General features: G+C 42.9%; 1 protein-coding gene across 4 annotated transcripts in view; it reads left to right on the top strand.

Annotated features, from left to right (window-relative positions):
- SCN5A (sodium voltage-gated channel alpha subunit 5) overlaps positions 1-23,528 on the top strand; it is a 334,766-nt gene that overhangs the window by 184,727 nt on the left and 126,511 nt on the right. For all 4 annotated transcript variants that reach the window (XM_089533641.1, XM_089533640.1, XM_089533639.1 and 1 more), the window contains 4 exons: positions 3,816-3,948; positions 10,573-10,811; positions 11,503-11,676; positions 15,843-16,199. In XM_089533641.1, coding sequence (XP_089389767.1) covers positions 3,816-3,948; positions 10,573-10,811; positions 11,503-11,676; positions 15,843-16,199 — 903 coding nt within the window. The remainder of the gene's footprint in view (positions 1-3,815; positions 3,949-10,572; positions 10,812-11,502; positions 11,677-15,842; positions 16,200-23,528) is intronic.

Genomic DNA, 23,528 nt, shown 5'->3' with positions numbered 1-23,528 from the left:
GTATTGTGTGCCTTCAAGTCATTCTTGACTTACAGAGATCCTATCACAGGGTTTTCTTGGTGAGATTTGTTTAGAAGAGGTTTTCTATTGTCATCCTCTGAGGCTGAGAGCATGTGACTTACCCAAAGTCACTAGCAACTATTAATACATTAATGGTAAATTCCATATCCCAAAAGCAAATGAACGGAGGCTTGGCCTCAGCACTCTCTGCCCCCATTGAGGTTGCCAGGTAAAAGAAGGGACTTGACCATGTCCCTTTAATTTAGGGGAGGGCAAATGGTGCCTTAGTCCCTCAGGGCCATTTCAGTGACCCTCCTGGAGTTAAAAAAAAAAAAAAGCTCCCCGATGCACTCTAAGGGATATGAGGAGCAATCTGCCACATTTTGTCCCCTCTGGGCCAATTTAGACCCAGGACGGACCTTCTTAAAAAACAGTATGTGCCTTCTATTCATTTCCTGTTAGCAAAGCCCTGTCTAGTGCATAAAATGGCCCAGAAGGGTATTATAGCAAAAATGCTCCCCATGCCCCTTAAAGGGTGCTCCATATTTGCCTACACCTCCTTTAATGGTTGTGTAGAAAAGGGGCAAACCTTGCTGGAAGTCCCTCTGGCCACATAACCATTAAAGAGTCAGGGGTCCCATCTCTTATGTCTGCTGGCAACCCCAACGCCAATGGATGAGGGGTAGCACTGAGGAGAGGGCACTAGTATCTGAGGGCTCCAATGTTAGCGGAGTACTGAACCCACTCTGGCTTTCAGACTGAAATTTAAAGGTGTAATCCAAGGTGCTAAAGCTATTTTGGGGTAGCATTCAGCACCTTGGATAGTTTCCTATCATTTGTACATAGAGCCTGTACAGACTGGCATTATACGCCAGCGTAGAGATGTGGCGTACACATGCCACCCACCCTCATGCCACCCTCATGCTGGCATCACATCATACACTCAACCACATGGTGGGGCATCACATGCTCCATTGGTGCGGTGTTTAAATGCGCTGTGCCAAAGGAACACTGAAAAGCTGCGACAGTGGTGGCAGTGGCTAGGGCACCCTTTCCATGGTGCAAAAAGATGCTGCTTTTTGTGGCTTCTTTTTGCACTGTGGAAAGGTCAGATCGCGGCCATGGCATGCAGTTGCTGCAGCCCTGATCCAGCAAGGAAAGGGGTGGCACAGAGCCGCCCCTTAGGGGTGGTCTGTTGAGCCCCTATATCTCAGAGTGGATCACATGGAAGCCTCCAGCAGTCACTGCTCCAAGGAAAGGGCCCTACTAGAGCCATGTGTTGTCCTCATCCTCATCATTTGATGCTACCCTGCATGCTCAGGAGTGTCCTTTTTCCTGCTAGAGTGTATGTGAGTTGTAGTTGCCTGCTTCTTCCAATGATTTGAACTGGCCAAGCACCCCAATAGCAAATGATGACAAAATCTCTCCTCTACCCTTCAAGAGTACTTTGGCTTAGGGAGAAGACTACCTGGCTGATTGCCATTATGAGCTGGGCCTGAAGTGACTCCCACCTCTGAAATGTTCTACCATCTCTAAGTTGCAAATTTTGCCAAATAAGCTTTTAAAATGCAGCATACCTTCCCATAGCAGTAGTTTTAAAACCACAACTCTCAAAAGACAGATGTATTTGATAGCTCTATAGATCTTCATTTACATGTAAATTGTAGCACAATATATTTGTCGCCATGGAATTGGGCCAATTCGAGTGGGAAACATTTGCAATCAGCCCAGACTGAGGAAGAAATAGATGTGATCCACCAACACCACTCTTGGGTGTATTCTTCTTCTTCCTTCCCAGTTTCTTAGCATCTTTCTTACCTGTCTAGATTTGGTAGAGAATGCCAACCTACCACTAGGCAGAGTAAGGCTGCTGCTTCAGGTGGAAAATACTGAGGGACAGCAGTGGCAGCCTATGCCCCCCAGCCAGGGCGGTTAACCTAAAATATTTTGGTATCTGTGGTTCCAGCCTTTTTCTTTCATCCCTGCTTCCAAAGAACATACCAGGAATTGTCTTAACAGAAACAAAGGCGCATTACAAACCGCCATAAGGGACGTCCTCAGGATGTCCTAGGTTTAAAAAGAGGTGTCACTTCTTGACGCCCCCAAGCCTAATACGTCCTGAGGATGTACAAGATGGTGGTGCCCCATCTACATGGGGGCCGACATGATGGCGTCACGAACGCGCCGCCTCCAAACGAGGCGGCGCGGACGTGACGCCGTCGCGCCATGCGAGGGCGCTTAGTGCACCCTTTCGTTGGAGCAGGAAGGAGCTCCGAAACGGAGCTCCTTCCTGGTCTTGCGTCACTGGGTGCAGCCTTTAGATGGCTGCGCCCAGCGACGCAAGGGAGAAAGGGGCCAAGCGGCCCCTTTCTCCTCCTCCTCCTCCCCGCCGCTGTGGGGTGTCCTTGGGGCTTGAAGCCCCAAGGACACCCCTTTCCAGGCCTCGGGGAAGTGGCCTTTTGCCGTGGCCTGGAAAGTGGCGGATCGGGGCCTCAGCGGCTGCTGCTCTGGCCGCTGAGGCCCCAATCTGGCGGGGAAAGGGGCGGGTGCAGGCCGCCGCTTTTCAGCAGTCTGTAACGCGCCAAAGATAGTTATTTATTTGAGACTTTATATCTCACCTTATATCCGAAAGGTAACTTACAATAAAATGAGTTCCGAAGAGTAAATAATAGCAATAATTTAAAAGATTAAAATGCACTAATTAGTCCATCATTTAAAAAACAGACAATTTAAAACTGGTTTAAACAATTTTGAATAATGCAACCATGAGACACGCTCAGCTTGGAGAAAATCGGTTGGGCCTGAAAGCTTTGATAAAAAGCCAAGTTTTGACATGGCACCAAAATGATCCCAAAGTTGGCACCAACCAGGCCTCCAATGGGAGGGAATTCCACAGCTAGGATGCCACTGTTGAGAAGGTCGTCCTTCTTCCACATCCCCCCACAATGTATTTCCCCTGCTGGTGGGATACAGATTAGGGCCCCTCCAATTGATTTCAATTCTTGGGCAGGCATACATCTGAAACAAACTTATCAGAAATTGACATGTATATGAAACTGGCCCTCAAGTACAGAGCTGCAATTAGCCCTTGGACCGAAAAGGTTTCCCATCTTTGCCTGAAACCCAGGTGGGAATCATTCAGCTTTCCTAATGCTGTTGAAGTGCAACTCTTAGCAGCTCAAAGCTAGCACAGGCAAGGTGTGCAGGAAGTGTAATTGGACTACATCTCAAGGGCTGTATCTTTCTAGTCACTGCCCAAACTAAACTGCTGCCTTCAGGTCTAGTGAAGGACTCCCTCCTATTGCCAGCATTGGATAAGTTTCATTTACTTCTCCAATCTGTTTCTGTACATCTAATTGAGAAGAGGAGGAGGCCAATACGTTGTCCTTTGCCTAAAGCAGAAAAATGCCCTTGATTGGCCCTGTTGCTGTTTCCTTGAACACGTTGTTATACGGAGGGGTGATAGAACTGTCCCTTGGGACCTCTAGGTCTGATTAATAGACTGCTAGGAATATTACCCACCATTTGTCTGGGTTGAAATTGATGCTTTTGCTTTTGATTTTAATGAAACCAACCAACAAAAATAACTGGTGACACCTACAGTCCTGAAATCTTGTTTTACACCAAGTTCCTTATGCAAAACAGAGATTCAGGGTATATTTTCCCAATCTCCTCCCTTCCAGATGTGTGGCCATCTTGGCTGCAGATAACAGGAGAGGCATTCAAAAGGGAGGATGCTGGGTTGAGGGAGGGTTGATTTAAGGTCATCAGGTGTGTGTGTGTGTGTTATTCATTGGATGTGTTTGTTCAAGCAGACATCTCCATCTGAAGACCTCATCAAGAAACAGTTTTTGTCACCCCAGCGCCTTTCAGTAGATCAGCCTGAGGAACATTTTCAAAGGCAGCGAGCTGTGAGTGCTGTCAGTATCATCACCAGTGCCATGGAAGGTAAGACATGTCTTGGTAAGTTGAAAGGTGAAGGACATTCTCAAAGTATAGCCAAAGAGCTGTAGCAAGATGGTAGGCCATGGTAACACTTACTTTCAAACAACAGATCCCAGAATTCCCCATGCTGCCCTTTTTCACGAGGGGCCTCTGGGAGTTGTAATCTAAAAGGCATGTTGCCATGTTCTCAGCCACCCACCGCACCTGTCTGCTGAAAGACACAATGTGGAGGAATCAAAGGTGGGAAATTTGCAGCCTTCCACATGTTGCCAGCTTGAAGAGATGTGCCAGAATATTCTCCTTTAGTTCTTCCCTATTTAAATATTGATTTTATTTCTGTTTATGTGAGGTCATAGAATCATAGATTTGGAAGTGACCACAAGGGCCGTCCAGTCCAACCCCCAAGTTGAAGGCTTTCATGGCCAGCATCCGTAGTTTTGTGGGGTTTTCAGGCTATGAGGCCATGTCCTAGTTATTACTGACATTTCACCAGCAGCTGTGACTGGCATCTTCAGAGAATGCTGGCATGGAAGAGAGTGGGGTATATATACTCTTGGTTGAGAGGAGGTGATTTGCATGTTAATCTGTGTATTGTTCTGTTGCTGAATGGCAAGGCTTAGAGGGACTCCATTTACTTAATGATCGATTGTATGCTAGGAATCCTGCTCACCCCGGGTGGTTTTCATTTGCATTTGTTGGATATTGATATTTCTGTTTTTCAAGACTGGTAGCCAAAGACAGGAGGCTCGCTCTCACAGCCGCAGGAGTTTACAGCATGCAGTGCAGCTGCAGACAAGTCTATGTAGGGATTATCAAATGCAGTGGTCAAACATGAATCAAGGAACACAAGAGACACTGCAGACTGGGTCAGCCAGAAAAATCAGCAGTAGCAGAACATGTTTTAAACCATCCTGAGCATAAAATGTTATTTGAAAACCCTGAAAGTCTGGACCATGCCAGCAACTATCAGGTCAGAATGCACAGGGAAGCCATTGAAGTCCATAAACACCCAGACAATTTCAACAGGAAAGAAGAAACCCTTAAAGTAAACAAAGTTTGGCTATTGGTCCTGAATAACACCAAAATCAAGACCCAGTAAATTCAAATGAAAACCACCCAGGGTGAGGGGGATTCCCAGCAGACAATGAATCATTAAGTAAACGAAGTCCCTCTAGGCCTTGCCATATATACCCCACTCTCTTCCATGCCAGCATTCTCTGAAGATGCCACAGCTGCTTGCGAAACATCAGGAATAAACTCTTCTAGGACATGGCCTCATAGATCCCCCCCCCAAAAAAAAACCTATTTCTGTTTATGTTTCTGTCTTCCATTCTTTCCAGCACAAGATTTGCCTATGGAATTCTTCCTCAAGGTTTCTTTTGTTTAAAGTGATCTGATAGATGAATAATGCTTTCAATTCAAATGTTTCTAAGTATTCAGGATATTTATAAATAGAAGCAGCTTCGCAACAATAAAATATCTACAGAATGGAGTCTGGTAAAAGCGCTGAAATTTCTTCTTTAACTTGACAGTTCACATTTGAGGTTGCATATATGTGTGCAGGAGGTTGAGGTGGTTAGAATGGAGTGTACCATTTCAAAGGACAAGTGGGAGAATAACGTGTCTGAATTTTACCCCACATAAAAACAAAGTGCAAATGGAAAGTGAGGACACTGGGGAGAAAATGAAGACATTGGGGTTTTTTTTCTTCATAAAATCTAGAAATGATTTCAAAAATATCTTTGGATACTGTCCATCATTTCACAGAAGAAAACTGGGACATGTGTGGCCAAGCAACATCAGAAAGTGGTTAAGATGGCAAACGTTATTAATGAGGAAGAACAAAAAAATGTCTACTTCTCAGTATTCCTTTCCTAAGTAAATCCTATTAAATTCATGGGTCGCCACAAGTTGACAGGTGACTTGAAGGCACAGATATACACACACGCAGAGGAAGAAACTGCAGAACCACCCCTGAGCATTCCTTGCCTACGAAAATCCTATGAAATTCGTGGAGTCACTATAAATCCATAGGTGACTTGAAGGCACATACACACACCATGTTGGAAAGAGCATATCTCTGCTACCTCCTCCCCTCCGCTGTAGTTAAAACAGTGCAAACTACTTTTGCCTTTTCAGCTCAGTTTGCAGCAATTGAAACAAGCCAAGGACTAAGGGAGGAAATGGGAGGAGGAGGGAGAAAATGGGATATTTTAAAAGCAGCTGAAAAAGTGGGATGGCAGAGGATTAATCAGATCTTTCCTTGACAGATCCTAGGTATGCCTTCAATATCTGAAGGGCATGACAAATCCTGCTCCTGTTTTATACCAATGGTTTTGCATTGCAAGATTATATATAAATGATTGAGAGCTTGTAAAAATAAAAATAACTATTATTATTATTATTATTATTATGTTTTGTATTTTTAACTTTGTTAGCCGCCCCGATTGTTCTCAGAGGGACGGGATACAAATAAATTTTATTATTATTATTATTATTATTATTATTATTATTATTATTTTGCTCTACAACTCTCATAATCCTCCTGTCACTGATCATGTTGGCTGGAAGATTCTGGAAGCTGTAATTCAGAAATGTTACTTTTTCAAACTCTGAAATGATCCGCTGTAAACAAAGCTGACCTTGCTCTGCTCAAAGACTTAGATGGGGGGTCGGGGGGAGAGAAAAGACAGCCCATGTTTAATTCTGTGTTGCTTCATGAAGAAGCAAAAGATGGCAGTGGCCCAAATGTTTCTGCATGGGTCACCTTTAACCGTGACTGTCATGATTGCCATGGGTTTCAGAAAGGGAAGCTTGCAAGAAAGAGACATATAGCTGATGCAGTTATTTGCCATGTTACACTGGTGTTAGAGTTGGCCAAGCGGCAGGAAACAAGGTCATTTGGATAAATCTGGATTCTACTTTTACTTGAAAGAACCCATCACAGGAATAAAGTCTTGAATCCTATTGTTAGGCAGACCTAAAATAGACCCATGGAATGAGTGGGATTTACACATGTGCTGGCTAACCAATTAGCAATTGTTTCAGTTAGTCTAGTGAGAGCCAGCATAGTGTTTGATCACTGGACTATGACTCTGGAGGCCAGGGTTCAATTCCCTGCTTAGCCATGAAGCCCACTAGATGACCCTGGGTGAGTCATATCCTCTCAACCTCAGAGGAAGGCAGTGGCAAACATTCTCTGAACATAGCTTTTTGTGGGTTTTTCAGGCTATGTGGCCATGTTCTAGAAGAGTTTCTTCCTGACATTTCGCCACCATCTGTGGCTGGCATCTTCAGAGAATTCTTGCCTCGAAAGGACTTGGATATATATATTGGTATATATTGTGCTGGCCAAATGGCTGTAATAAAGTTATTATTATTTTTATATATGGTGGGATACAGACCCCCTGAAAAGGGCGGTCTGCCTGCGCCATGTTTTGCTGTGTGAGAAAGCTGCAGCGGACAAACCGTGCGGCTTCCTCACACAGAACCCCCCCCCCCACAAAAGTGGGTTCTTTTCCTGGCAGACTTGTGACACCCGAGTGCGCCAATGGCGCACTCGCAATGTCACAAGTGTGCTGCAATGTGCGGATGCTAAGCGTCCATCGTGTCAAAATGGCGGTGCCCATCTGTACAGGATGCTGCCATTTTGATGTACGGAATATGTGCTAGGGTTGTGGAGCATCTGTAAGCGATGCCCCGAGGCAACCCTAGCACGTATTCCTTATATGCTAAAAGGCCCATCTGTACTGAGCCTATATTGGTGTGTGTGTGTACATACATACTCTAATTGTAACTATTGAATAGGATTTCATACCCTCCAAGATTTCATAAATGAAAACTGGGTCAGGTGTGGCCAAGCAACATCAGATTGTGGTTCAGATGACAAAAAGGTGAGGAGCAAGGATGAACACACAAACTAGATGAGGCCACTGCAGTTTACTTTTGCCATATGCTATAGTGAAGGGCAACATTCTGCCCGCTCTTTTCCTTACTCTTCTGCTAAGTTAATGGGGTGTAAACTATTTTCACATTTTGAATTCAGCTTGCAGCCATGGAAGTAATATGAGGACAAAGGGAGAAAGTGGGAAGCGGAGGAGAGAGAAACTGGGCCATTTTAAAAGTAGCTGAAAAAAAGAGGGATGGCAGAGGCTTAATTGCAACTGTTCCTACAAAATTGGGACAGTTGGAGGGTATTGGGTTTGGGCTAGGACTGGAAATTGTGATGCCCTCAGAGGTTGTTCCACAACCCTAGGTAGTCTAAGCCAACATACTAGTAGTGAGGAATGCTGGGAGATGTAGTTCAACAACATCTGGATGGCCACATGATTCCAACCCCTGATTTAGACCAAGGCTAGCTTGTTTTTTGCCTTCCGATTTGGCTAACAGATCTAATGGCCAGAGCATATGCCCTTATATCGGGATTTTCTTGCTTATTCCCATTACCATTTTTAGGAATGTAAATATTTGACCATGGTGCCTAATACTTTAAAAGCACCAGATCCCACTTGCTCTTGGAAACTTAAGTAGGATCAGATCGAGTTAGTACTTGGATGGAGGGCTGCCTATGAATATCAGGTGCTATAGGCTATATTTCACAGGAAAGAGCTGGCAAAACCACTTCTGAATATTCCATGGGGTTACAATAAGTCAACAGGCAATGTGAAGGCATTTATATATAAAGACATATATCTGAGTATTTTGCTTTCACATGAGAAGACAAATAATTTACCTAGCTTTCTCCCTGCTAGCAGGTAAACAAATATTTTGGTGCATTTCTTGTCTGCTATAATAATAATAATAATAATAATAATAATAATAATAATAATAATAAAAAATGCTTTATTTGTATACCGCCCTTCTTCCAATCAGGGCGGTGCACATCATAATAACATATACAATATACAATATAAAAACAATAAAACAGAATAAAATATACATTTTTTGCCCACACCAGATAGTTTCAGGGAAACAGCACAAAAATGCATATGTGAGAATAATAGTTTTTGGTACAAAACTCCATCCTTTTACACCAAACTCCACTGTTTTCAGGTACCAGGTTTTTAAAAATAAATATCTATATATTTATATCTATCTAGATACATATAGATATAGATAGATATAGATACCAGTATATATTCAAAATCATTGGTTTTGAGCACAAAACAACAAAACATGAAATAAGAGGATGCATGAGGGGCTTTTTTTGGGAAAATGGTGTTTTCCATGGGGAATAAATTGATTTTTCATATAATGTTTTTTTCTTCCCAGGTGTTTCTAGAAGCACAGGGTGGTTATTTTTATATGAAACTATGTATTGTTGTTGTTGTTATTATTATCAGCCAGCAATCGGTCACCACTGTGTAATTCCACAGTTGCTACAACAGCAGTAGCTGATCAAAGGGCAGAAACACATCTGAAGACACATTCTTCCTTCTGATGAAAAATAACTAAAGGTGCAATGAATTGATGATTTCATTTTTATTTGCCTTTGGCAGCTACTGACCTGCATGTCATGTATGCTTTGCTCCGGAGACACGGGGCGTGGTGTTATCAGTACGCTGATGACACACAGATCTGCTTCTCTGTGTCTCCGACTGATGCAGTGACTAGGGATGGCATCTCTCCTCTAAATGCCTGCTTGGAGTCGGTAATGGGCTGGATGAGGGAAAACGAACTCAGTCTGAATCCAGAGAAAACGGAAGTACTGGTGATAGGTTCCCTGGGTCCGGGTAGTGAGATTTGCCACCCTGTCCTGAATGGGGTCACGCTCCCCTTGAAGGACTCAGTTCGCAGTTTGGGTGTGCTCCTGGACTCGTCGCTCCACCTGTCATCTCAGGTGGATGCGACGGTCAGGAGCGCTTGTTATCAGCTTCGGCTGATACGCCAACTGCGCCCCTATCTGGACCGGAGGGACCTTGAAACTGTAGTACATGCTCTGGTAACCTCTCGATTGGACTTCTGCAATGTGCTCTACATGGGGCAACCCTTGTACCAAACCTGGACGTTTCAATTAGTGCAAAATATGGCAGCTAGATTGGTCGCTGGAGGTTCCAGGTCAGACCATATAACACCTATCTTGAAAGATCTTCATTGGCTGCCTGTTTGCTTCCGGGCTCAATACAAGGTGTTGGTTATTACCTATAAAGCCCTAAATGGCTTGGGCCCAGGGTACTTGGAGGACCACCTCTCCCCATATAATCCGCCCCGCACACAGGTCGGCAGGGAAAAATTTGCCGGAGGTCCCAAATGCACGTTATGTGAGGACCTCACAACGGACCTTCTCCATCTTGGCCCCAAGAATATGGAACAATCTCCCTGATGAGCTCCGCTCCACCACTTCTTTGGATCTTTTTAAGAAGAATCTTAAGACCTTCTTCTTTTTCCAGGCTTTCCCTCCATGACTGTTGATCATATGGTTTTTGCCCTCCACCTGGCACGACTCTGTAATGTTTCTGGATTCCCCCACTCAGCTGGCTGAGTATTGTTCTTTTTAATCCTGTGTATTGGTTTTATGGATTGTAATGTATTTTATTGATATTCTGTATGCTGCTTTGATCACATTGGAAAAGCGGGGTAAAAATAAACTATTATTATTATTATTATTATATTATTATTATTTCTTAGAGCTTGAGGAATCCCAACAGAAGTGTCCTCCCTGCTGGAATCATTTTGCTGTGAGGTTCCTCATTTGGGACTGCTGCCCGATGTGGCTATTGATCAAGGAAAAAGTCAAGTATATCATCATGGATCCATTCAGCGACCTGACAATCACCCTTTGCATCGTGATGAATACTCTCTTCATGGCCATGGACCATTACAAGATGACGAAAGAATTTGAGGATGTGCTGAATATTGGTAATCTGGTAAGGGAACTCTTTGTGACATGGAGTGCATTTAAGCAGGAGAGAAAAATAATTCACTTGATGGAAGTCGGATGTTTTTGGATTTGGTTTACTTTGCAGCAGAAAAGAAGTACAATCTTCTGATGGCAGAGCAGGCTGTACCACTTCAAACTATAGGGCTTTTTGAATGCTCCCTTATGGAACAGGGAGGGACCAGAGTATGGCAAGTGATTTTTGGAGTACAACTCCCAGAATCCCCTTGTCTTTATGATTCTGTGCTGGCCAGGGCATTCTGTAGTATGAAAGGATAACCTCTCCTAGGTCTGAGAAATAGGACTTAAAAGATAAGGGGGAGCTGAGGAGGTATGTTATGGGAGGAGGCTGCATTGATGGCAAGGAACCTATTGCTCCCATGTGTAAAGGTAGATTAAATCTGAATTCAAAATAAGATGAGCTGTTAAACTTCTTTTGGTGGGAGGGGAATAGTTCAACTGTCTCCTGAGCCCAACCAAGATGAAGCCAAAAGGGATGTGCTCACTTCTGTTCTCTAGGGTCACACATGATGCAACAGCTTCATGCCTGAGTGTGCAGTGTCACCAAGAATGTGCAGCCAGCCCTGACTTTGCAGAGAATGGTACAAATGGTGTTCTTATAACTGCAGGAAACCACCCATGATCCCACTAACAGTTTACCACCCTGTGCCCTTTTACAGATCTTCACTGGGATTTTTACAACTGAAATGGTCTTCAAACTCATCGCTCTGGATCCCTATTACTATTTCCAGCAAGGATGGAATATTTTTGACAGTATAATTGTTACTCTAAGCCTGATGGAACTAAGCCTTTCAAGTATGGGGAATGTATCCGTGTTACGCTCCTTCAGACTGGTAACCTATTTATTATTTTGGTCGGTCTGTCTGAGACATAGAAACCATCACACCTTTGCACCATGTTAGAGTGTGATTGGTGAGGGCCTTTAACACATGTGTAGCATCAGTCAGCGCTGCTGTCTTCAGCTGGTTAGCATGTGTGTGTTAACCTGTTGAAGATGACAAGATAAGGAGATCTTGCACATATGTGAAAGGGCCTTACCAAAAAAACACCACCAGTTTTTCAATCCCAAGAGATGACTTAGACACTTTCAGATGTCATTCTCATGTTACTTACATTTCCATCATAAGAAATTAAGGATTGCTAGACCAGACCAAAGGCACACCTAAGGGTGCATCTACACTGTAGAAATACTACAGTTTGGCACTACCCTAACTGCCATAGCTCCATCCTACAGAATCCTGGAATTTGTACTTTTGTGAAGCACCATCACACTTTGGCAGAGAAGGCTAAAGACCTTATAAACCTACACATTTCAGGATCCCATAAGATGGAGCTACAGCATTTAAAGCGGTGCCATCCTGCATTATTTCTAAGGTGCAGTTAAGCATTCTGTTCCCAGTGTTGACAACACATGAGTGCAGTAGGAACCTCCTATCTATGCTCCCCAGCAGCTCATATATAAAAGCATAGGACCTCTGGTCCTGGAGGGAATATATAATTATTATGACTAGTAAATATCAATAGCCTTCTGTTCCATGAATTTCATCAACATCATCTGCATTGCAAACTCACTGCTTCATTATACATTTCTCTTCCATATATGAAGAACATGCAGCTCACATATTTGAAAATGAAAAGGTTACCAGCTAGGGTGAAGCTGAAATATTGTATTATGGTGTTTCTTTTTGCACATATCCTGCTGCTCCTTCCAAGTTTAGGCTATTTTTGACATTTTTTATAACCACATTAATATTGTTTTGATGCTGTTCTTTTTGGCAATATCTCTTCCACTTTTCGTACATTTATTGTTCCCCTGACCTCATTCGATATTTCATTGAATCAGCTGTGAGGACGTTTGTTGGTGACATCATGATGATAATGATGGTGGTGGTGATGATGATGATGATATCATGAATAGGCACTGATGGTCAATTGGTCAATTTTGGCCTCACTGATCATTTGATGGGCAGAAGCTTCTCTCCTGATGTGACCAGAAGTCTAGGCAATTGAAAGTTATTTCTCGTCATTTTTGAACTGTTTTTTCCCGACTGTCCCTCCCTTTTACAGTGAAGATGGAACCCAAACAGTGTTTAGGGCTAAAACCATGCCCAGCAGAGGTTCTTCCCCCCCTCCCATTTTTTAAAAGTTGCTGGGGTCCATCAAAGCCTACATGGTCTCCCCACAGGGCCATATGATTCTCACGTCTCTCATAGATGCTCATAAACAAGGACTGAGGTACCTTTGACCCTTTAGATATTTTGGATTTCTAAGCCCTAAAAATCCCACCCTACATTGAAGAAGAGGGAAAATGGTGCTGGAATGCAGAAGCTGCCATGGAGCAAAAGCATCCAACAAATGTGAACCTTTGGAAAAGTGTGTGTGAGAGAGTGTATGTGCAGGTGTACACAAATGCACACAGAAAAATTTGCTTGGCTATATCCAATATGTTATCCTTAAAGCACCAAAAATATGCATTGATATATTGATTTGATTGATTGCATGTTTTAAATATTCTAGAGTCATCAGTGACAGAGTATGGTGAAAAATGTAGAGAGTTAACTATCTAATTAAGATTATGGGGCCTTGTTAGTTTGTGCCGCTTGGTCTCTCCTTCTCTGTGTCTGATATATAGAGGACAATTTGGGGCTACCTGGTATTTGTGTGAAATTTCTCACATTTTCTTCCATCTTCTAAGTCAAGGCTGAGCAACATGTAGCTCTCTGGATATTGTTAGATTGTAACAGCCAGCATACTTCACCATTGGCCAGGTTGGCTAGGGCTGATGGGAGCTGTTGCCCAGCATCATCTGACAAACCACAATTTGTCCACACCACTTCTAAACACTTTCTTTAGGGAACAAAATCAAACCACCAGTGCATCAAAATTAATCAGACATAGTGGTTTGAGTGTTGGACTATACCTCTGGAGACCAGAGTTCAATTCCTGCTTGGCCATGAAATCCAATGTGTGACCTTAGGCACATCACACTCTCTCAGCCTCAGGAGGGGGGGCAATGGCAAATCTCCTCTGAACAAATCTTTCCAAGAAAACCCCATGATAGGTTCACTTTAGAGTTGTCATAAGTCAGAAACGACTTGAAGACACACAACACACACACAAGATACCCTCCAACTAAACCAGGGCACATATGACCCATCAACATCAGAGTGTGGTTAAGATGACAAAATGAGGGAGACTTCACTAGCTAGAAGAAGCTGAAGCAGTTTGCTTTTGTCTAAGGGTCAGCCTGGAGTATCCTGGCACTGGAGCTGCTCTGCCTTTCTGTTGTTACCTTAGAGCCCTCTGTTCTGACACTGGGCAGCTATTCACATGCATGTCCCACTGTGCCACATGGTGCATTTGTTGCCATGTCACATGGCGTCACTCTGGGGTCACCAGCACTCTTTGGCAGAGAATGCTCAAGACCTTGTAAATCCCAGAATCCCATAGGATGGAGTTACCATACTTAAAATGGTGTCAAACTGCATTATTTCTACAGTGTAGATGCACCCCAAATTGGAGATTACAAGGATTGAACTTGAGACCATCCGCAGACAGGGAACATAATATTACCATGGAGCTAGAGTCATTGTATCTTAATATTTTAAATTGTAACTTGGGGGCTTTTAATAATTAATATGCCCCTCTGCAAGGAAAAAGCATATGACAGATAAAAGCCTGGGCCAGAACTATTTCCCCCCAAATGCTATTATTTTACATCAAGCCTTGTGAGCCCTTACTTCAGGGCCAAAGTGCTACGATCTAGTCACATAAATTGTGCCATTGAAGATTTGACCATATCTATCATGACACTTAAGCTTTAAAAAAGAAATATGGAAGATCCTTGATGAAATTTCTTTTGGTTCCTATCATCACATCACCTTCGTCTATTTATTTTTATGCAGTTTTCCCACAAGCTTGTATGCAAAGTGATTCATACCATGTTTCATAAAATATTACCTTTCATAAAAAAATATATATCTTGCGTTTCTGTTTGTTCAGTCATTTCATATGAAAAGAACAATGGCAATTAACAGATAACCATAGTGTCAATAAATAAATGGCTAAGAAAATATCAAGCAATACACCCTTGCATAAAATATAAATAAACCTGACCTAGGCTACCAACTTCAAACTAAACAGGAAAAAGATGAAGACAAGTAGAAATCAAAAATACAGGTCATGAAAGATCAAATAAAGTTTCTTTCCATAAAGAAATAGCAATAATAATATAAGCAGCCTTAAAAATTATATTTGGTCTTAGTGTACTTACATAGTTTTTCAGGGAGCAACACAATTCAGCAAAAATCTTAAAGATTAATAAAGTGCTAGAGGTTTGTTTCTTTGTTTAATTTATGTAGGCATACCTCAGTTGCCAAAGCAAATAAACTTCTTTTTAAAAAGTCTGTTATGACTTTTCCCCATCCTCTGTCAAATTGGAAGACTTTTTAGCAGCATCAGCATTGAGAGGTTGGTGAAAGAAGGCTGGAGCATGGTGACCAGGTGTCCTCCATTTCCAGGACATATCCTACATTTTAGACTTCTGTCCAGGAATAATTCCATAATGTTCTCCATTTTGAGCATGACTAAGAAGCATGAATTTATATTTATATGAATGGTTTTAGTTTTTATTTTGCAATGTCCTCAATTTTTCTTGAAATGTCCTACATTTTGCTGTGCCTTGTCCTCCTTTGAGTTTATGACATCTGGTCACCTTGGTCTGGAGAAATGCAGCAGCATGTCTGCAATAAACAATAAAATAAAGTTTGTGCTAGGAAAGAATGGGATTCTGCTCTAGCCTATCCTCCTATAGCTGGGTGTGCCTGTCTACAATAGGTAGGGTCTTTATTGCCTGAAACTGGAGTTAACAGCATCCTCAGTTGGGCTGTATTAAGAAACTAGGTACATCATTCTCTCTGAATAAACCTTTTCAGTTTGATTTTGCCCAGTGCCAGGATTTTGTAGATGTTTAATTGTGTTCCTGTGGCTTGTCTTACAGCTAAGGGTCTTCAAGCTTGCCAAGTCTTGGCCCACATTAAATACTCTCATCAAGATCATTGGGAACTCTGTGGGTGCTCTGGGAAACCTCACCGTCGTTCTAGCCATCATTGTCTTCATTTTTGCTGTGGTTGGAATGCAGCTGTTTGGAGAAGTGTATTATAGGAACGTCAACAAGATCAGCACCACAGGACAGCTGCCACGCTGGCATATGAAGGACTTCTTCCATTCCTTCCTCATCATCTTCCGCATTCTCTGTGGAGAATGGATTGAAACTATGTGGGACTGTATGAGAGTGGATGGACAACCTTTGTGTCTCCTGGTCTTCCTGCTGGTCATGGTGATCGGGAATTTGGTGGTAAGTACTATAAAACGTACATATTTTTAAAAAAGCATTCTTCTTCTGCTTTCTTACTGTGGGTGCCAGATTTCATTGGCTCTATAGCTTGAACCAAGAACGTCCTGGCATTGAGGCTGGGATCTAGCAGAGTGAGCTCAGGTGCTTGTCTTAGCTATGCATCAGTGGTCTTGAAGCTGGGAAGCAGTATGAAGGGCTTTAGGGCCATAAGAAGAAATCAATGGAGAGAGTAGGATCAGGATAAGTGTTGAGTGCTCTGAACAGATGAGTCAGTAATCTGTTTGGTTGGGTTTTCAAATCACCTTTCATCCAGGGAACTAATCTTAAACAGGGGAAAGCAAAAGTCATACTGTTGAAAGCAACATGGATAATCACAGAGACTATATTTAGCTCAACAAAGCTGGCAGTTATATTCCGGATTCAGAATGTTGTGATGTCTCAGTTTCCTTGCCTTTCACTTGATGGCATAGCAAGGAGTTGGGTTTCTTGGGTTTCCTTCCAGAGATCATGGTTCTGAGCTTCTGCTCTTGAATATGTCATTGTTGAATATCCAAAGTAGGTTATTTTCTTTTGTGCACATGTAATGTATATCCTACTCTGAGATTCTAGATTTCTTGTGCCATTTTTCACACCTAGAGCACATTAGATGGGTTTTAGATCTGCACAAGATAGGTTTATCCACATAGTGTTACCTTGTGTGGGTTCCTTGTTTGTTGTATAATCATGTAAGCTGGGTTGATTGCATAAAACAGCCTTCCCCACCTTGGTGTCCTCCAGATGTGTTAGGCGCATTATTTCCAGCCAATATGACCATTCATTTCATGAGGATGATGGATCTTTAATCCAACCTACTACTATTATTATTATTATTATTATTATTATTATTATTATTAACGTGTCCTGAGGGCACTACACTGGAGAAGGTCAACATAGCTCTTTGGTACTCAGTTGGACCCATCCACAATGTTGCAAAATTCATAAACATGCACACACACCATGGCCATGTGTGGCAGCTTCAATCTGAAGTGTCTGCCATATGGCTGCATGTGACGTTCTCACAATCCACTATATTAATCTAGTCTAGAAGTGGAAACATGTAGCACTCCAGACATTGCCACACTCTCGTCATCCCTATCCAGCATGTCCAGTGGTCAGGGATAACAGTTATCATTGTTCAGCAGCATCATGAGTGTCTCAAGAGTCCTGGATCTGATCAAGCCTTCAGGATCTGTTGACACCAATCAGCTGATTAAGCTTCTGCAAAGCTTTCCTGATATCAGTGCGGTATGTTCAGTATAGGGTAACTTATCTGAGCCTGAATTTATGATATGTGTGATCATCTAGGTGTTAACATTTGTGGCTGGGAAAGCATGTCAGCAATTCCTAAGCCTTTGGCGTAAACTCATGCTTCCTGAAATGCGTGCTGGCACATCACAGCATTAAGGCAAGGCTGCCAATTTCCAGTCAGATGATGTTAATCATTCCAGTAGTCTTGAATATCTTGACCACAGCCACCAAATTAGGGTCTGCGTAGCTCTCTTTAGCACCATTATAATGCACCGCCGTAATCACAGTGCAGTCTGAGTATCATCGATGCATGCTGTCAAGGGTCTGATGAAATCAGGGAATGGATGGAATGCATCTCCCACGCATTACAGCAAAATGACTTCAGGACTATCCAGGCTGTATAATGATGTTTACAGTAAGATTTTGCAAAATGGCTCAGCAGGTTTCAGATGGAAATCAAGGTCACGAGGGTTAATACAGCAAACCACGGGCTGGCAAGTTATTAAGAAACGATGGAGAGCCTCGTTAACAGCACTTTATCAGCCATCCTGATGGTTGCCAACAAAATGTAATTGTACCCCACTCTGCATCATATATACTGACACCAAGGAGTTGTGCCATACCACCTGTCTCTCCAAGGAGAGTTTTGTGGTGTGATTTTGAAAATGTTTAGCAGCCTTGCTCAGCAGAACAAGCCTAGCTACTGGAAGACAAAGAGGGGACCTTTGGAATGGTGACCTCTAAGCCTCAGTGCTGAAGTTGTTAATCCCGAGATCCAATCTGTGTGACTGCATTCTGCTTATTTTATTTCTGAGCAAGGTAGCAGACACTGAATTCCTTTAGCATAATGGAGAACCTGAGATTTTCAGTGGCACCACTCAGCAAAATATTGCACTGCTATTATAGCTTAGCAGGACAGTAGCCAACTGTTATACACTGTGTTTCAGTATCATCACCGTTGATAACCAGAGGATGTAATTGCTGCTACCACCTCAACAAGGGTTGTTTGTGTGGACCCAGTGAACCAGAGCTGGACAAAGGGCAGGCTTCTAGAGGTTTTTGCCCTGCAGCTCCCACAATTCCTCATAGTTGGCTATCCTGGCTAGGACTGATGGGTGTTGTAGGCCAAAAACATCTGAAGGGCCAGAGTTGCCCATATAATGAGGCTGGTTTTGACCTGGTTCTTTGGTCTAAGCCAGTGGTTCTCAACCTTCCTAATGCTGTGGTCCTTTAATACAGTTCCTCATGTTGCAGTTACCCCCAACCAGAAAATTATTTTTGTTGCTACTTCATAACTGACACAAAGTTATAAATAAGTGTTCATAAATGTGTGTTTTCCAATGATCTTAGATGATCCCTGTGAAAGGATCGTTCAACTCCCAAAGGGATTGCGACGCACAGGTTGAGAACCACTGGTCTAAGTAATATCTCATTCAAGCAAAGAGCCAGGCACTCAGGCTAGAGGTTTTAGATACCCTCTGTAACCTTCCAGATAGACAACTTTTTGCCTCACCTCACCCAGCATCCCCAGGTTTCAAACAGAAGCATCATGCTCTTAGTCTGGGACAAATGCATGCCATTCTTGTTCACAATCACAGAAGCGCAACTCTAAGCTTCTGTGACTCTGACCAAAATTGGTTTTCAGCTCTTGAATTTGATGGAGCTGGGCACAAGAAATGAAGGAACAAGCTCGCATAATAGATCTGGACCTGCCAGTAAATGAGCCCAGTGAAGGAAAGCCAGTTATCCCTACAGGGAGCATTGGACTGATCCGCAGTCTGTGAATTCATATCCAAGGAACCAGAGTGAGGCCCAGGTTACCCTTCAGAAAGAATTCTGACTTGTTCTGATTTTGGAAATGAATCTCAGTCATGCACCCTACTGTATATTAAATGTTGAAAGATGATACATTATTTTCTGCATTGAAGTAAAAATGTTAGGGGGTTATGGCAGAGGTGATGGGGAGAAGAGGAGACATTATGGCTGGCAATAAGATTTGGGAAAAGTTGAAATGCTTCGATTGAATTTTGATACTATATGTCTGTTTTATATCTCTTCTAAGTATGTAGGTCAGGTTTCCTGTATCTGGCAATGCAGTTATCATCTGAGACAATGTTTACATTCAAATATATATTTCCCCCTCCAGGAAGCAAATGTCTCCACTCACAAGAACAAAGATAACATTTTTGAAATAATAGTGTCTTCTTAATTTGGAGGCAGGGGGTGAGGCAAAGACTGCAATTTTTATGTGCACTTTTATTTCTGATGCCTGATGCCTCAAAGTGGATGGTACTCTTTTTATCAACAATATCCCCTGACTTCTAAATATTTAACAGATACAAAGTAGTTTGAGTGTATTTATTCAAGAGATCAAGAGCCTTTTCTGGGGAAAAAAATCTAGCATAGTTAACTATGAGCAGGATTAGCTGCCGAAGGCAGGCATTTCTTCAGCTCTTGGATAAATACAGCTCCTGAACAGTGTTAAAATGCAGGAAATGTTAAAATGCAGGAAATGATGCCAAGTATGAGAATGTGAGCAGGGCTTTGCAGTCTAGCAAGATTGCAGATGAGTGTAGGAAAAGAAAGAGAGAGAGAGAGAGAGAGAGAGGGAGAGCTGGAGGGAATCACAACTTTAATTTATTTAAAAATGGATGTTTCTAGTCCCTATGATGGCAAATATATGCTAGACATTAGTTGCACTGAGATGTTCTGGAATTTAGGCCAACACATACACTCACACAAGGAGGTGCAGCATGTGGGCTCAGTATCCCTCCTTGTGTATTTCTCTCATTCTCACATGGAGAATGATTTTCTCAGGAAGAGAACCCCCTCATTATTTATGGAGTCTCTCTATGCAACTCAGAATGCCAGAAAATCACTCCTGAGAATTGCAGTAGAGAGTCTCCATGCACAGGAGATGCTCCCCCCTTCAGAAAGTCATACTCCATATGTAGATAGTGATGGAAATGATGGCCAGTGGTCACACCAGGTAGGACAGGGGTACTGTCAGTTCAAGTCCAAAAATGTAACTTTCCCAAGCTCAGGCTAGATGGGTTGAAGTAGCTCTTGTTCAGTAGAACATAATGTGATGCACAAAGATGGTCCAGCACTCAGTTATATGGATGTCATGAGATTAAGACCTTTACAGGCCCTAAGTACTTAGAAGATTTTAGTGCCTGTATATTACCTAATTCAAAATACAAACAATAATAAACAGTACAAAACCTTTAGTAACCGTTAGTAAGATGGAAAATAATGTTTATTTTGGTATACTTCCACTTTATTCATATTTGAAAAATTTTCTCCTACGTTTTCTAACTGCAAAGTCTTTGACTAGATCCCTAAAGCTAATCTTAGACACTGCATTTGCTTCTAGATGTATTAGAGGTAAACCTGCCTTGCATAGTTTTATTTTGGGATTTGCATCATTTGCACTTTTGCACCATACAGTCCATGGTAAATAAAATCCATGATAACTCCAGCAGTGGAAAACTTCTGTGGTGTCTCCCTTCTCTTGATGACTTAAGCATGTGCTTATTTTACTTCATGGTTAATCCAGCCCTGCATGAAGGGAAAAGTTGCTTGAACCAAGATTAACTGAGTTGTGGTGCAAAGCAGCAGCTTCTAATTTGGCTAGATCCTTGAAAGATCCATGAGTCCGGCCAGAGAGAGGAGAAGGAGAGGAGCAGCTGGGCAGCCATATTGAGACCGTGTGCTTGTTGCTGAAGGGGCGGAGCTTCTGTGGGTCACATCTGTGAGTCACAAGGGGGCGGAGTTGCAGACTAGCTTTATATACCACCTTCTAGAGCCTTCCAGAACAGTCCGGCCAGAGAGAGGAGAAGGAGAGGAGCAGCTGGGCAGCCATATTGAGACCGTGTGCTTGTTGCTGAATTTTAATTTTCTTTAACTCAACAATTCTACTTAAGTGGCATCGGGCTAGAATCAGATATTGAAACAGAACCTTGCCTTTAAGTGTAAGATAGCAGCCAGGACATTCCTTTAAAGTAGTATTCCCAGTAGATTGACTGTTATAGTCATTACTAAAGACTTTGCAGTATGGACAATGAGGGATCTGCTGCAGTCACCTGCAACTCTTGTGGGATGTTTCTCGTCTTGCCTACAGAGGTGGAGAACTTCACATGCACCAAGTGCAAGTTGGTAGCACTCTTGGAGGAGAAAGTGCAGCAGCTGGAGTCCAGAGTAGCTACACTTCAGCATATTAAGGAACAAGAGGATTTCCTGGACACAACAGAACTAACGATCTTGGATGAGTAACACGCAGAGGAAGATGCTAGGGTGGAAGAGGTCACTTGCCATACACAGGAGGCAGACAGCTGGAAGAATGTCACAAAAGAGAAGTAAGCCAAGAAGGGATTGTTCTGGGAGCTTGCAGCTAGAGAATCGATTCGAAGCTCTTTCCCTTATCAAGGAGGATGAAGAAGAGCAGCATGGACAGACTTCAGGGACACAGCAGGGGAGCCTGAGAGTCCCACCCGAGGGAACAGTCGCTGCTAGGAGGAGGCGTGTGGTCGTAGTGGGGGACTCCTTGCTGAGGGGTACAGAAGCAGTGATTTGTAGGCCTGACAAGATGTCTCGAGAGGTGTGTTGTCTTCCAGGTGCAAAGATCCGTGATGTGACAGAGAGACTGACAAGACTGGTCAAGCCTACTGACAAATACCCCTTCCTTTTGGTCCATGTGGGAACTAATGATACTGCAAGACACAGCCTTCAGGACATCAAAAGGGATTACGAGGCACTTGGTAGGAAGCTGAAAGGAATGGATGTACAGGTTGTCATCTCGTCTCTTCTGCCAGTTGAAGGGCATGGTCCAGGAAGGGAGAGGAAAATAGCAGATGTGAACAACTGGCTCTGCAGATGGTGCCGCTGAGAAGGATTTGGATTCTTCGATCATGGGCTGCGGTTCCATGAGGAGGGACTTCTTGCAATGGATGGGTTGCATCTCACGCCAGTTGGAAGAAATGTTTTTGCCAACAGTCTCAAGAGCTTGATCAGGAGGGCTTTAAACTGAGTTCCGTGGGGAAGGGAGACAATATTAAGGAAGGCGAAAGGGATGGCGAAAATAGTCAAACTGACATAGAGGAAACAAGAAAAAAGTGCAAGGACCCAACAGTGGGAGGCAAAAAAACTTGCACAAGCAAAAAGTAAATGGGACCCGTGGTCTGCGATGTCTCTACACTAATGCACAGAGCATGGGAAATAAGCAAGATGAACTCGAACTCCTAGTACAACAAAGCAAATATGATATAATAGGCATCACTGAAACCTGGTGGGATGAGTCTCATGATTGGAATGTGGAAATAGAGGGGTATAACCTTTTTAAGAGAAATAGGCCAAACAGGAAAGGAGGAGGAATAGCACTATATGTCAGAGATATTTACACCAGTGAAGAGGTCCTGGACATCAATCATGGAAGCCAGGTGGAGAGCACCTGGATAAGAATCAAAGGGGAGGGAAACAACAAGGATGTTATGGTGGGAGTCTACTACAGACCCCCAAGTCAGACGGAGGAGTTGGATGATGCCTTTCTAGAACAGATGACCACACAGTCAGAAAAGAGAGATGTAGTAGTGATGGGCGACTTCAACTACCCTGATATTTGCTGGAAGTCAAACTCAACGAAATCCACAAGGTCTAGCAAATTCCTCACTTGCCTGAAAGACTATTTCATGGTCCAAAAGGTGGAAGAGGCAACAAGAGGGTCAGCTATTTTGGATCTGATCCTAACCAACAAGGATGACTTGGTTAATGGGGTGCAAGTGGTGGGATCATTAGGTGGAAGTGACCATGTTCTCCTGGAGTTTGTAATACAGTGGAAAGGAGAAGCCAGGCAGAGTCAGACACACATTCTAGATTTTAGGAGAGCGGATTTCAGTAAACTTAGAGAAGTATTGAGGGCGATTCCATGGTCAGAAATACTAAAAGATAAAGGAGTTCAGGACGGATGGGACTTTCTCAAAAGGGAGATACTGAAGGCACAATTTCAAACAGTTCCAGTGAAAAAGAAAAATGGGAGGTGTCTCA

The sequence above is a fragment of the Sceloporus occidentalis genome, unplaced genomic scaffold (assembly GCF_023333645.1).
Source record: "Sceloporus occidentalis isolate IW3139 unplaced genomic scaffold, rSceOcc1.0.p SCAF_7, whole genome shotgun sequence".
Lineage (NCBI taxonomy): Eukaryota > Metazoa > Chordata > Lepidosauria > Squamata > Phrynosomatidae > Sceloporus > Sceloporus occidentalis.
The sequence above is the reverse complement of the archived record's forward strand: the minus strand, read 5'-3'. Positions and strand labels throughout refer to the sequence as shown.